Source organism: Macrotis lagotis, chromosome 1, assembly GCF_037893015.1.
Source record: "Macrotis lagotis isolate mMagLag1 chromosome 1, bilby.v1.9.chrom.fasta, whole genome shotgun sequence".
NCBI classification, from domain to species: domain Eukaryota; kingdom Metazoa; phylum Chordata; class Mammalia; order Peramelemorphia; family Peramelidae; genus Macrotis; species Macrotis lagotis.
The window spans coordinates 852,561,654-852,575,559 of NC_133658.1; the positions used below are offsets into that span (position 1 = coordinate 852,561,654).

Here is a 13,906-nt window from a genome sequence, read left to right on the forward strand (position 1 = left end):
GTTTATTATATATCTATATATCTATATCATATGCATATGAAAATCATCTACAAGAAGGAGATGGTTATTGTCCTTTCTACTCAAAGAGTACAAAAATGACATCACCATATTGGAGTCAAGGGACTGTATGTCCAACTTTGGCTAATCTGACCAGGTTGGACACAAATAGTGTACATTTGAAATGAAAAGAAAAAATAAAATAAAGGATATAACTGAACTCACGGGAACTGATCAAATGAGACAGTCTAGAGAGAAAAGAGAAGGCAGCCCTGGATAGAATCTCGAGGATTACCAAGCGTTAATGAATATAGCATCTATGAAGACTCACAAAGACTAGTCTTTTTTTCTGAGGCTAAGGGTCCCTATAGGGTTCTTTCTATTGATCCTTATGTGACATGGACTCAAGCCTAAAGGGAACTCAGATACTTGAAATAAGACCTGCAATTATCAACTTGTTTTTTCTTAGCTTAATTCTGGAATGTGTTTTATAAATTCTGGCTTTGGTCATCATCCCAGCTCCACAGAGGCAAGAGTCCTGAACTAGACATCTGAAAACCTGACTTTTCTTGCCAACTAAACCTCTCACTGACTATTTATAACCTTAGGCAACTCTTTTTTGGTCTTTGGGTTACAGTTCTCTTCTTTGTTAAGAGAGCTGGTTTGGATCAGAATGGGGCTTCAACACCTGACATCTATGAACTTGGTGTACATATGTGTATGTGTATATATTTCTTCTATTGAGGCATTTGGGGTTAAGTGACTTGCCCTGGGTGACACAGCTATTAAGTGTCTGAGGTTGAATTTAAACTTAGGTTCTTCTTATTCTAGAATCAGTGCTATAACCACTATACCGTCTAGCTGACTCTGAGATATATATGTTCACATATCTCAACCTACACACATGTACATATATGCATATATAACCTGCATTTCACTATATTGGTTTCCTTTATAATTTTGAATATTTGACTTTATGCATTTAAAAATATGATTCTGAGAAGGGTCCCATAGGCTTCTCTAGATGGCCCAAGGGATCTTTTACACAAAAATGTTTCTAAACCATTGACTAGATGGTCGATTTTTCAGATGCCTTCCAACTCTTCCTATCTGAATCCTCCAAAGACAGAGTTTCTTGTTATTGAAAAAAGGCAGAGAGAGAGGGCAGGCTGAGGATGGAGGGGCTTAGCAAAGATTCCACTTAAATAGTCTGATCCTTATCCACTACCTTCTGATTTCTTGACATGAGCCTTGACAGGGACGTAGTGAAGCAGCTAAGGGACCCTGGTCCTTCTCTATCGTGTTCAGAGGGTCTGTGGAAACCATAGATGTTCCTCATGGGCTTATGAAGCCCACTTACCAAAATATCCCTATACATCTAATCAACAAACATTTATTAAGCCTGGATACCAGGTACCACTGTCATAGACCTGGGGATACAAACTCAAAAGGAACTAGGTCCTGTCAATCAGGCACAACTATTAAGCAGACAAATCATTACCGAATATGTAACAAAAAAATCAAAGTAAATTTTATTGGGGTGGGAAGGCGGTGGATGAGGAAAATCTTCCATAGGAGGTGGCTCTTGAGCTGAGCTGTGAAGGGTTCTAGTGGTTCCAAGACACAGTGGTGAGGAGAAAAAGCATTCCAGGTATAGAATCAATTGTACGGATGAGGAAATGGAAACTCCAAGGAGGGAGGGAGTTTGCTCAAAATCACTCATATTGCTAGAACCCAAGTCTCCCCTCCACCTCCTTGTGGCTTCTTCAGTGTTGAAAGCTGTCAATCTTCCATAGCAAAAAATGGGTGGACTTGTCCTGGCTTTATTTCCTCTACTCAGCAATGTAATACACCTGGGGAAATGCAGTTTTAACAGAAAGTGTTTTCCCCTTGAGTTTTGTGTGATCACAGACAAGAATATTTCCTTCTACCTTGGTGTCCTCATTTGAAAATGGGGGAAGGGATAATCTATAAATCAAATTCTTGCACAACCTTCCCAACCAATGAGTCAAGATTGAATCACAATGCACATAAGATCTTTTATAAATTGTATAATACCATGGAAAAGTTAATGTTTTTTATTGTTGTTGTGGTTGTTGTTTTAGGTTTTTGCAAGGCAATGGGGTTAAGTGGCTTAACCAAGGCCACAGAGCTAGGTAATTATTAAGTGTCTGAGGACAGATTCGAACTCAGGTCCTCCTGACTCCAGGGTTGGTGCTCTATCCACTGCGCCACCTAGCTGCCCCCTGTTGTTTTTTATAATAAAGATTTTTCCCAGTCTGGAAAAGTTATCTTGAAGAGAGCCACAGACCTTTATATCCTTGCTCCAGTATCACTTCCCACGCTCCAGGCTAGATTCCGTAGCACTAAGTTCATTTCAAAGATAGATGAGTGTTTCCCTGACAGATGTGCCAGTTTTGGGAATAGTACAAAAAGATTTCCTGCCCTGGAATCCCCAGGAAATTTATTAGAACTACAGATTTACACGGAAGAGTCCTGGGAGAATCAGGGAAAGAGCCCTAGTTCTGAAGTCCTATGTTTGAGTCCTGGGTCTTCCATTTACTAACTATGTGACCTTAAGCAGGTCATTTCCCCTGATGGGGGAGATGTAGGATTGGACTAGATAAATGATTTCTAAAGTTTTTTCTGTGTTTCAAACCCCTTCCAGCCATAAAATTTTACATTCTAAGAACCTTCCTCCCAGCTTTGACATTCTATGTTCTTGGTATGGAGGGAATTTGGGGGTGGGGTGGGGGAGGGAAGTTAGGTGACTTGCCCAGGATCACACAGCTCATAAGTGTCTGAGGTCAAATTTGAACTCAGGTATTCTGACTCCAGGGCTGGTGCTCTAGCCACCTAACTGTTCCCCTTCTATGTTCAAGGACTCCCTGAGCCCTGACATTTTATGCTGTAATCTAAAGTTTCTTCCAGCTTTGAGGCTCCTTCTGGCTGTAACTAGCTATATATTTTAAGGTCCCTCTGACCTCTGACAGTCTATACTTTAAGGAAGGTTTCATTCAGGAAGCCAAAGTCATGGTTCCTCATGAGAATTTCAAGCACAAGCCTCACCTGATCCTCCTTGCAGTGACCCAGGTTCTGGGTCCAGAGCTTAGCAAGGGGTTTTGAGGGACCCCATCCTTCAGGCAGAACCATGATGCCTAAGTCATGGGATGTATTCTTTAAGTGTCCCTTTCCAGTTGGGCTAAAGTTCCATGGCAGCCAGGGTGATATTTCTGACCTGGGTGCTCTCACTTTGTAACTGCCTCCCTGACCTGGACTGGGCCTCTGCAAGCCAAGACTAGCCAAAGGGTTTGTAGTGAACCTACAGATGTCACCAGATGAGTTGTTTTTTTCTTTCTCTGTCATATGGAGATGAAAATATCAGTCCCCCACAACGCTCCCCCTCCAGCATCCTGTCCCATCCTCCTCAGCCCAGCTGTCCAGCCTGGGTGCCAGGCCCACACCACTAGGGCAGGAAGTGCTCCCCGCATCCGCCCCCAGCCGGCCAACCTGAGGCTTTTTTAAAAACGGGCTTGTGGTGAGTGAGCCTTAGGGCCAGAGGGATGCGGTGGCTATATTTTTTTTTTTTAAGACACACAAGCTCCTCATTAAATCTCAGTATTCGGTTTCAGGGATGCGCTGTCCCAATCACGCCCTGTTGGGAAGTATTCGGTTTGCAGCAGTCCCGGATTGTCTACAATTTGGGAGCCCACCCAGGCCTATGGCGAGGATGACTCTGACAGTCATGATCTATACAGACCAAAAATAGCTCCTACTCTCAAGGAACTCAAAAGTATAACATGAGAGATAATGTGCAAATAAGAAAAAGACAGGATTAAACTGGAGGTAGTCAGCCAAGGGAAGGCACTACCATTAGGGGGATCAGGAAAAGTTTCTTTCAGAAAGGGGGAATTTTAGCTGGAACTGAAAAGCAGCCAGGAGGTGGTAATGAGGAGGGAAAGTTTCAAACATAGGGAACAGTCAGAGAAAATGTCAAGAAATATAGGAATAGCTGAGTATAGTTTATGGGGGGACGTGAAAAGCAAAATAGAGTTTCTCTTGGATCCTGTTGGCAATAGGGAGCCATAGGAGTTGATTGAAGAGTGATACAGTATGGATTTTGCCTAAGAAAGATCACTTTGACAGCTGAGTGGGAGATGGCCCAATTTGGGGAGAGACTTGAGGCAGGCAGGAGGACCAGCAGCTGGGGCAAGGTGATGAGGGCCTAGACCGAGATGGGGGCAGGGGGCAGAGGAGAGAAGGCAGCTTCTAGAAGGAATGTGATTGAGATGTAAACCACAGCTCATAGCTACCCACTCTCTGTAGGGTGAGAGAGAGTGAGGAATCAAGGGAGACACCTAAGTTGTGAGGACTTGAGAGAATGGTGGTCCCCTTGACAGTTAATAGAAAAGATATGAAGAATGTTGGGGAAAAGATATTGGATTTAAGATGGCTAAGAATCAGCTGGAGATACAATCCTGCAGGTCAGAAAAGGTTTCAGACAGCCATAAAGAAAGTCTTAGAATACCTGAGTTCAAATTCTACCTTAGCCACTTCTTAGCTATGTGACCTTGTGTATGTCATTTGACTTTTCTGTGCCTCAGTTTCCTTATCTGTAAAATAAAGGAGTTGGACTCAATGATCCTTCCAGCTCTAACTCTGCTATTCTGGCCTTAATATTATTCTCCTATAACTTGTCCTCTGGCATCTCTTCTGATCCTCACTTCCACTGTGAAGGAGGAAAGGGCTCTTGTCATTAAGATTCTCAGAGACTAGAAGCTCCTCAAGGGCGTGTGTCGAGTAGTTGGGACTTGAATATTTGCCAAGCTGAATTCAGTTGAAATAAGTGAGGAAATAGAACCTCATGGGGGAAGTGTCTTGGTCAGGGTTTTTTGAGTAGTACTACCAGAGCCAGGATTTTCACTTATGGGAGAAAGAGCCCTAGGATTAGAGGATCAATGGAATTTAAAGACAGTAGAGGGCTGGAATCCTGGCTCTGCCATTGACTTGTTCCATGAACTAACAGGATGATGAAATCTCCCCCTCCTGCCAGAGAGGGGCAGAAGGAGCCAGATGTTCTTAGGCTTTGGTGGACCATTCAATGAGCCAGCAGATGGGAAGAGATTTTCAAACCTTAAAGGACTATGTAAATGCTACGTTTTCATATATTTAATAGAACATGTTTGTCACAAGCATGTGAATTGGATTTGAGTGGGGGGGGCTGTGCTAAGTAGTCTTGTAAAAGAGAATTAAATGCTTGCTAATTGAAAAAACAAATAACCTAAGAAGTTATAACTTTTCTGGGCTTCAGTTTCCCCATATATAAAAATAAAGGGGTTTCCATGTCCATCCTAGCCCCTATCTCTCTTGCCTTTCAACTCACTGCTTTCTCCAGGTAACTCAAAATTGTGCCTTTCCCTTCAAAATGAGAATAAATGTCATAGACTCTGCTTTCATTTGCCTGTAGAGAGAGGGTTGTTTAGTGCTGGTTTCCAGAATGGAAGTCTAAAAATATATTTCCATGTTAAGCAGCTTATTTGAGGGAAGGAGGGAGAGAAGTCCTACTACAAGACAGGCGTCTTACAACTATAATGTTATTTATAAAATCAGTAGGCTTGCTCTCTGCTCATGTGGCAGTATGGATAGCTGCCTCTCACTGTGATTTCAGGGTCCCTGGGCATCCTTTAAAAATGCTTCCTCATTGCTCCTGATACCCAGATTCTTCCACTGACATCCATTGTTTTGGCTTAAATTTGATCTCTTATTTAAATATAAGTTCTGGTCCCCTTAAGGTCCCTCTTTTTCCCCCCTTCAGTAACAATCTACTTTGTGGGTGAGTTTATCATGCCCTTTGCCGAGACCAAGGTTTTTTTGGTTTTTGTTTTATAAGTCATTGGGGTTAAGCGACTTGCCCAAGGTCACACGGTTAAGTATTATGTGTCTGAGGCTAGATTTGAACTCAGGTCCTCCTGACTCCAGGGTCAGTGCTCTATCCACTGCACCACATAGCTTCCCTTGAGACCAAGTTTTTTTTTGGGAGGAGGGTTTGGTTTTCTTTGCTAGACAATGTGGTCAAGTGGCTTGCCCAAGGCCACACAGCTAGGTAATTAAGTGTCTGATGCCTGATTTGAACTCAAGTACTCCTGACTCCAGGGCAGCTACTCTATCCACTATGCCACCTATCCACCCTGAGACCAAGTTTTGATTGGGAAAGGGGTATCCCTGTTCACTGGAGAAAGAGTTCTGGTGTTTAGGTCCCAGCTCCGATGCATGATCTCTGCCCAGGTGGTAAAGACTACTTCTTCAGTGTCTGGTTCAGATCCTCCTTTGCCAGGAGGAAAATATGATAAAATTGAAAATCAAAAGGTGGTATGATTGGTGGTTGTTGTTAGAGTAAATGGGGTTGACAATGGTAGCCATGTGAGTGAAGCAAAGGAGCCAAATGCAAAAAATGTATGGAGATAAAAATGAAAAGACTGCAACTAATAGACATGGGAGTTGAGGAAGAGAATGTTTTTGAGGTTATGAACATAGATAACTGGGGAAATTGTAGTACCACTGACAGAACCAAAACATTCTGTTTTAGACACATTTAGTCTCAGCTGCCTGTGGGACAGCTAAGTGGAGATGTCTAGTAAGTGATGTGGGATGAATTCAGGAGAGAGATGAGGACTGGATATGTGGATCTCGGAGTCACCTGAGTAAAGATGATAACTGAATCCCTAGAAGCAGAGGATGTCACCAAGGGAACTACTATATAGAGAAAAGAGGAGCTGATCTAGGATAGGGATATGATTACAACATACAAGACTGGGGGGGAAGAATATAGCAGATGATCTAATTCATACTCACCAACTCTCCTCTGCCAGTTTAATTAGCCAGGTGGCACAGCAGGGAGAGTTCTGGACTTGGGATCAGGAAGATCTGAGTTTGAATTTCTCAGATAATTAATAGCTGTGTGACACTGGGTGACTGAGTCAGTTATCTTGTCTGTAAAATGGCAACTTTAATAGAACCTAACTTGCCAGGCTGTTGGGAGGATAAAATAAGATAACAGATGCAACACTTTACAAACTTTAAAGCACAATATAAATATTAGTTATTGTTAATTAACTTCAATTGAACAAATTTGTTAAGTGCCAACTGTCTGCAAAATTCTGGGGAGACACCAAGGGGTGGGGAAATAAGCATTTAAGTGCCTTAGATGCTAGACATCCTGCTAAACTATTATTTCATTTGATCCTTTCAACAACCACAAGAGGTAGCTTTTTTTATCACCCCCATTTTACAATTGAGGAAACCAAAGCAGACAGAGGCTAAGTAATCTGACCAAAGTCGCAAAGCTTTTAAGCATTTAAGGCTAGATTCAAATTTAAGTCTTCCAGGCTCTAGGCCCAGTGCTCTCTTCACTAGATACCTCTAAAGTGCTTAAAAGAGAGATAGGAGACTGGCATCAATAACCATAACATGCCTGATAAGTGCATAAACCAGGGACACAATTATAGTCAGGAGCAGGGGAGGGTCCTTACACATCAAGACTGCTAGAAGCTTCCTGGAGGGTTTTGAGCTGCGTAAATCTTAAAGTATGACTAGGATTTCAACAGACAAAGGAGAAGAGGTAATATGAAGGCATTCCTGGCGGAGGGCACATCATAAATAAAAATATAATAATGGAAGGAACTTGCAAAAGACAGAAGGCAAGTCTTTCAGCTGAACTGGTTCATGGCTCATGGGAAGAGCAGTGGTGTAGCAAAAGTCTGTAAAGATATGGTCACTGAGATCACAGAGAACTATGGAGCCTTGGACCTATTAGCAATAGGGAGCCACAGTAGGAATATATACTCTTTTGTATCAGCATCTTTTTTTTGGTTTGTTTCCCACATGCCTCCCTCCCCTAATTTTCTTTTCCAGTTGAACATGACCGGGATCTGTTCTACCAGGAGCCCTACTGGAAGGAGTTTAGATTCGACTTGACCCAGATCCCATCTGGAGAATGTGTCACAGCCGCTGAGTTCCGAATCTATAAGATGAGGAGTTTCACTCGACATCTCAACAAGACTCTCCATATCAGCATATATGAAATCATCACTGAGCAATCAAACAGGTGCAGGCCCTCAACTTTCACCTGGAGGGATTAGCTTTGTTTGAGCTGGTCACAGAGGGCAGAGCTGGATGTTGTGGAAAACTTTCAAAGGGGGAATAGGATGCTAGTCCCCTTCTTTGAAGGGCTTGTGGTAAGCAGAGGAAGGATGACCCCTTGTCAGATCTGTCAGAGAGCATATATAAAACATTTTGGCATGAGATGGCTTCTCAGAACCCATAGGTGCCTCCACCACACAGTGAGGTAACAATAATAGTAATACAGAAGAGAGAAAGACAAGGAACTGAGTCAAGCATTCATTACAAATATTATCTTATTTGATCCTCACAACAATCTTGTGAGGTAGGGGTTATTATCATCCCCTTTTACAAATGGAGAAACTGAGGAACACACGTTTTATTAAGTGACTTGTTCAGGATCACACAGCTAGTGTCTGAGGCCAGATTTGAACTGGTTTAACTGACATCACTCTATCCACTGTGCTTCCTAGATGGTTGTAATAGATATTTATATAGTGCTTTAAGGTTTATCCTGCACTTTTTAGTAGATTAACTCATTTTAGTTCCATAGAATCCTGTGAAGACAGTATGACAAGTATTTTTAATACCTGTAGTGCACTGTGGTGCAGTTCATTGGTCCTGGAATCAGAAAGACCTGAGTAGAAATCTGGCCCCCCAGACACTTGGCACTTAACTAGCTGGCTGATCCTGGGCAGGTCACTTAAGCCTGATTACCTTCCACTCAGGGCCATCTCCAGTCATCCGGATTCATATCTAGCTACTTGATCTGGATAGTTCTGGAGGAGAAAGTAAGGCTGGTTGAATTACTGAGCGCTCTTCACTCAGTCCAATTCACTTGCTTGTCATGGCATCACCTCCCTGATGTCACGGGCTTCTTCGAGAACAAAGGACAAACAACAGGTGTTTTGTTGTCCTCATTTTAAAGAGAAGGGAACTGAAGCCCATAATATGACTTTCCTGGGGTCATCTAGTGTGTTTCAGGCAGCAGGATCTGAAACCAGTTGTCCTGTCTCCAAATCCAACCCTTGGTCAACCGTGCTGACATTGCAGGAGAAAGTCTGGGGAGACGAAAGGAGAAGGGAAAAGATTATTTGTTGAATGCTTAATAACTTTTTAAAAAGACCTTTTAAAGGGTGTTTTAATATACCCAAGTGGGCTCACTGGTATTTGAAAGCATGTCATCCTCTGGGAAGTAAAGAAGCTTCCCAGACAAAGTAAAGACAAGTTTGAGGGAACCTTTTTACACTTTTCAGTATTGGGAAATGGGGTCAGAGTTGGGCTCTCCATGGTCCTGACACCCAGACAGGTAGTTCCAGAGTCACCTTTGATATGACTTGATGCGTTTTCTTCTATTTCCACAGGGAATCCGACTTATTCTTACTAGATCTGCAGACCCTCCAGGCTGGGGATGAGGGCTGGCTGGTTTTTGATGTCACAGCTGCCAGTAATCACTGGTTATTAAATCGTAAAAGTCACCTTGGACTTCGTCTTTATGTGGAAGCTGAGGATGGTAAGACTTGCATTAGGCTGCCCATCTGAGAGGTTTGTTTTAGAGATGCCATCCTGGGAAATGAATGTGTATTGGACTCTCGATCCTCCTCATGGAGAAGGGAACCAGGGATATTAGTATATTCAGGACCTGGTTTTGAACTTTTCAGAAAGCACATGACCCATCTCAAAATAATGTTTAATATAGAGTAGCCCTCTGTCCTGGGGACTTTGCACACTGGATCTGTGAAACAGATTGGGGAGAGGGTGGGGGTGAGGTAATGCAAGCCTCAGAAGCTGTTCAAATTATCCTAGGGGATAGGGAATGGGTCTGTGATTTCATTCATATAGGAAACTCCCAGGTGAGGAAATTCCTTCAAACAATGCAGGTTGGTATCTTTGCAGAAACTTAGAGGTGAGACTTGAACACAGGTCACCCTGGCTTTGAGGCCACTTCTCTATCTACTATAGAAACATCATGAAATGTCAGACAAAGAAGTTCCCTTATAGAGAGACTATCCCTTCATTTGAGAAGGAAAAAACTCATAGATGGAAAGGGACTTGTCCAAGGTCACACAACAAGAATGACAGAACCAGAGCATGAACTCTGCCTCTCTGACCCCCCCCCCCGACCTTAGGACTTTTTCCATTATATCAGCTTGCCCAGGATGGGCTTACAAACAATTCTGTGCAGGTCCATAAATTCGGGGTGTATTGAACCACCCAGTCTAAAAAAAAATGACAGAGAATTGAGGGTAGAGTTCCCACTGCATTTTCCAGAAAGGTGCTCTTGTTCCCAGAAGGATAAATGGAATTGTCCTCCCTTTGCCAGTTGGAAAAGCCTGGAGATCTTGGTCTTTTATGATAGATTTTTTAAAAAGCTGGCTCAAAAGGTAGAAACTGAACCCCAAGCAAGTAACTGATGAGATTTTGTGTCTTAGGAACATCTACAGCTGTTTTGGTCAACCATGTGGGGTCCACTGTAGCTTGGCTGGTCCTGGATAAGGTTGGGAGATGCCTCAGGTCACTGCTAAATCTCTTAAACTAAGCACTGACCAGTAAGGAAATAAAATAGCTTTGTCTTAATTGAACTCAGTTCAACAAAGCATCAATTAAACATCAAGCATGTGCAAAAAACTATACTAGTAGCAAAATAAATATGGCACCCTGCTGTCAAAGAGCTTAGCCAGTAATGAGGATGTGAATAGCTAAGATTCCTAGAGGATTTGAAGACTTACAATGACAGCTATCCAAATTAGATTGGGCTGCCCCAGGAAGTAGTGGGAATTCCCTCTCACTTGAGATCATCGGGCAGAGGCTGGATAGACACTTGCTGGGGGGACACTATAGCAGATTGAAATTGAGCCCAAAAGTCAAGTGTAATGAATTGGAAATCAAAGGATATGGGCTTGAATACCTTATCTATCACTTACTGCTTGTGTGATCTTAGACAAGTCATTTAACCTCTATGGGTCTCAGTTTCCTCATCTGTAAAATAAAGGGGTTGGACTGATCTGATCCTGTGATCCTGGAAAGAAGAAAGAGACCTGGATACAGAGCTGGGAAGGGAGACAGTGTGGGCAAAGATAAGGCAACAAGAACAGTCAGGATAAGAACTAGAAATGAAGGATTCAGTTTGACAGGAAAGTGGAATCCTAACTCTGATGCTAAGCAGTTCTGTGACCATGGGCATTCATGACATCTTTTTGAGCCTCCTTTTCCAAATCTTATAAGCTGAGGATAATCCCTATAATGTGTACTTCCAGCCACTGTCATGAGAAAAGCAATTTGTTTAAAAAAATGTGAAAAAAGAGTGAAGTAAAAAGTACATTACTGGGTGGCCTGGTGGCACAGTGGATAGAGCACTTGCCCTGGAGTCAGGAATACCTGAGTTCGAATCCAGCCTCAAACACTTAATAATAACTTAGCTATGCGGCCTTGGGCAAGCCACTTAACCTCATTGCCTAGCAAAAACTAAAAAAAAAAGTATATTAGAAATCTGAGTTAGTAATAGTAGCAACAATAGGAATAATAATACTACCACAAAGAGTACCTTTATGAGATATAACTGGAATAGTAAATTGAAGTTTGTGGAAGCCCTTGAATACTGAGATTAAAACTTTGTATTTCATTGCTCAAGCACTGGGGAAATGCTGATGGGTTTTGAGTGGAAGTGATCATAGAAGTTCATTAGGAAGATTACTGTCAGTGGTGTGAAGAATGGTTTGAAAGGGGACACAGTGGAAGCAGGTGGCTATAATCATCTAAAACAGCAATACTCAGTAGTCCAGAGGCTACTGAAGAATCTCTGAGACTTTGGAGGGGGTGTCTACAGGGTCAAAACTAATAATAACAGAATAATAAACATTAATAAATAATGATAAAATAATAATTATAAAACATAATAATATTAAGATGATTTAATTTATATGATAAAGATTGATGTTAATGAATAAAGAGTCTCTGATAGAATCCAAATCATTTTTATTCTTTTAAAAATTATTTTATTCATTTTAATTAGACAATATACTTCCTTTGAAATCCTTTCAATTCCCCCTGCCACCAATGGAGAATATGAGAAAAACAAAACCAATTACAAACATGCAATTCAATCAAAACCAAAAAGTTTGAGAACCACCGATCTAAAAGAATAGTGTGTATGAAAAAGAACATTGCCCTAGGGGAATGCAAGGTCAACACAAGCTATTAATGTGGTCTCATAAAATGAGACCCAGAGAAATTAAGTAATTTATACCCAGGGTCATCCATTTAGTAAGTGGCCAAGTCAGAGTTTGAACCTAGATCTCATGCATTTAAATTACTTACTCTTTCAAATCAAAAGAAAATTGATCAAGACTGGATATGTGGCTCAAGAAGACCATATACAAATGGAAAAATTGGGTTAAGTGAAACCATGTATGCAAAGCTATTGCAAGCTTTGAAGCCCTAGAAGGACCAGTTTTTACTACTATTACTAGTAGTAGTAGTAGTAGTAGTAGTATTTTACTGTTCCATTAACTCATCTAATAATTGGAATGGCAGAGAATTTGGGGAGCTGGATAAAATCTGTGTTTTTGTTTTACAAAGGATAAAACTGATGTACCCAAAGTCTAATCATGAGTCTGTGGCAGAACCAGTACCAAGTCCTGCTGGTACAATATTGTATTAGACCTATGCATTGAGGTGGTATTGGAACTGCATTTTAATAGTAAAATAAGAATTATTTTAAATGCCTTTTCAATAGCAGTTATAATTGAGCAACAGCAACAATAAAAACTCTGTGAAATCAGTACTATAGATGTTTCCCCATTTTATAGACAGGGGAAACTGAGACTCCTTTACAACTAGTTAAGCATTAGAGCTAGGATTTGAACTCCTGGCTTCAAACCTTGTGTGCCTTCTACAACACCATGACAACTCTCATGAGGTGGAGATGTGGGAGGAGATATCTTAAGTGAGAAGGGAGAGTGTATCAAAACACAATTGTGGGAAGATGTGGGACATATTTAGAGAAAAAACAGTATCCTCCTATGTCTAGAACCTTAGGAGAAGAATAGGAAATAAGACTGGAAATGGAGGTTAGGCCCAAATTCTGAATAGCCCTAAATACCAGGCTAAGGAATTTGGACTTTAAGCTATGGGAGATAAGAAACAACTGAAGGAGAATCAGCCAGAGCAAAGATATAGAGACATGAACTGCCAAGGTATGTATAACAGACCACAAAGGAGATCCACCTTGTTGGCAAATGAGCCTCTTTTTTGGCATTTCTCAGGGACAGATGCAAAGATCAGCACTTGAGCTTGGCATAGCTAGTTGAAAATCATGTGAACTTATGTGGTGCCTTACAAATGTCATCTCACTTGATCCTCACAACAATCCTGTATTATCCCCATTTTGCAGATGAGGAAATTAAGTAGAGAAGTGAGAAAGTAAGTGACTTGTCCAGGGTCATACAGCTAGGAAATATCTGAGACAGGATTTGAACTGAAGTGTTCCTTACTCCAAGTAAAGCACTTTACTAACCCATTCATGTGAAAAAAGATTTGGGCGTGCTAGGGGAATGTAAGGTCAATATGAGCCATTAAAGTCATCTTAAACTGCATTCAAAGAAGTTCAATGTTCAGAAAAAAAGAGATGATGGTCATGCAGTCTACCTTGGTAAGACCATGTATGGAATATTGCATCCAGTTTAAAGCATCACATTTTAGAAGAGATATTAACAAGATGGAACAGGTTCAGAGGAAAATGGAAAGAAAGCTGGGAATCATTTGAAAGAACTGGGATGTTTAACCCAGGGTA

General features: G+C 41.4%; 1 protein-coding gene across 1 annotated transcript in view; it reads left to right on the forward strand.

The window, feature by feature from the left end:
- LOC141508742 (bone morphogenetic protein 8B-like) overlaps positions 1-13,906 on the forward strand; it is a 54,849-nt gene that overhangs the window by 18,577 nt on the left and 22,366 nt on the right. The window contains exons 2-3 of the mRNA XM_074217617.1: positions 7,909-8,101; positions 9,480-9,628. Of these exons, the coding sequence (XP_074073718.1) occupies positions 7,909-8,101; positions 9,480-9,628 (342 nt within the window). The remainder of the gene's footprint in view (positions 1-7,908; positions 8,102-9,479; positions 9,629-13,906) is intronic.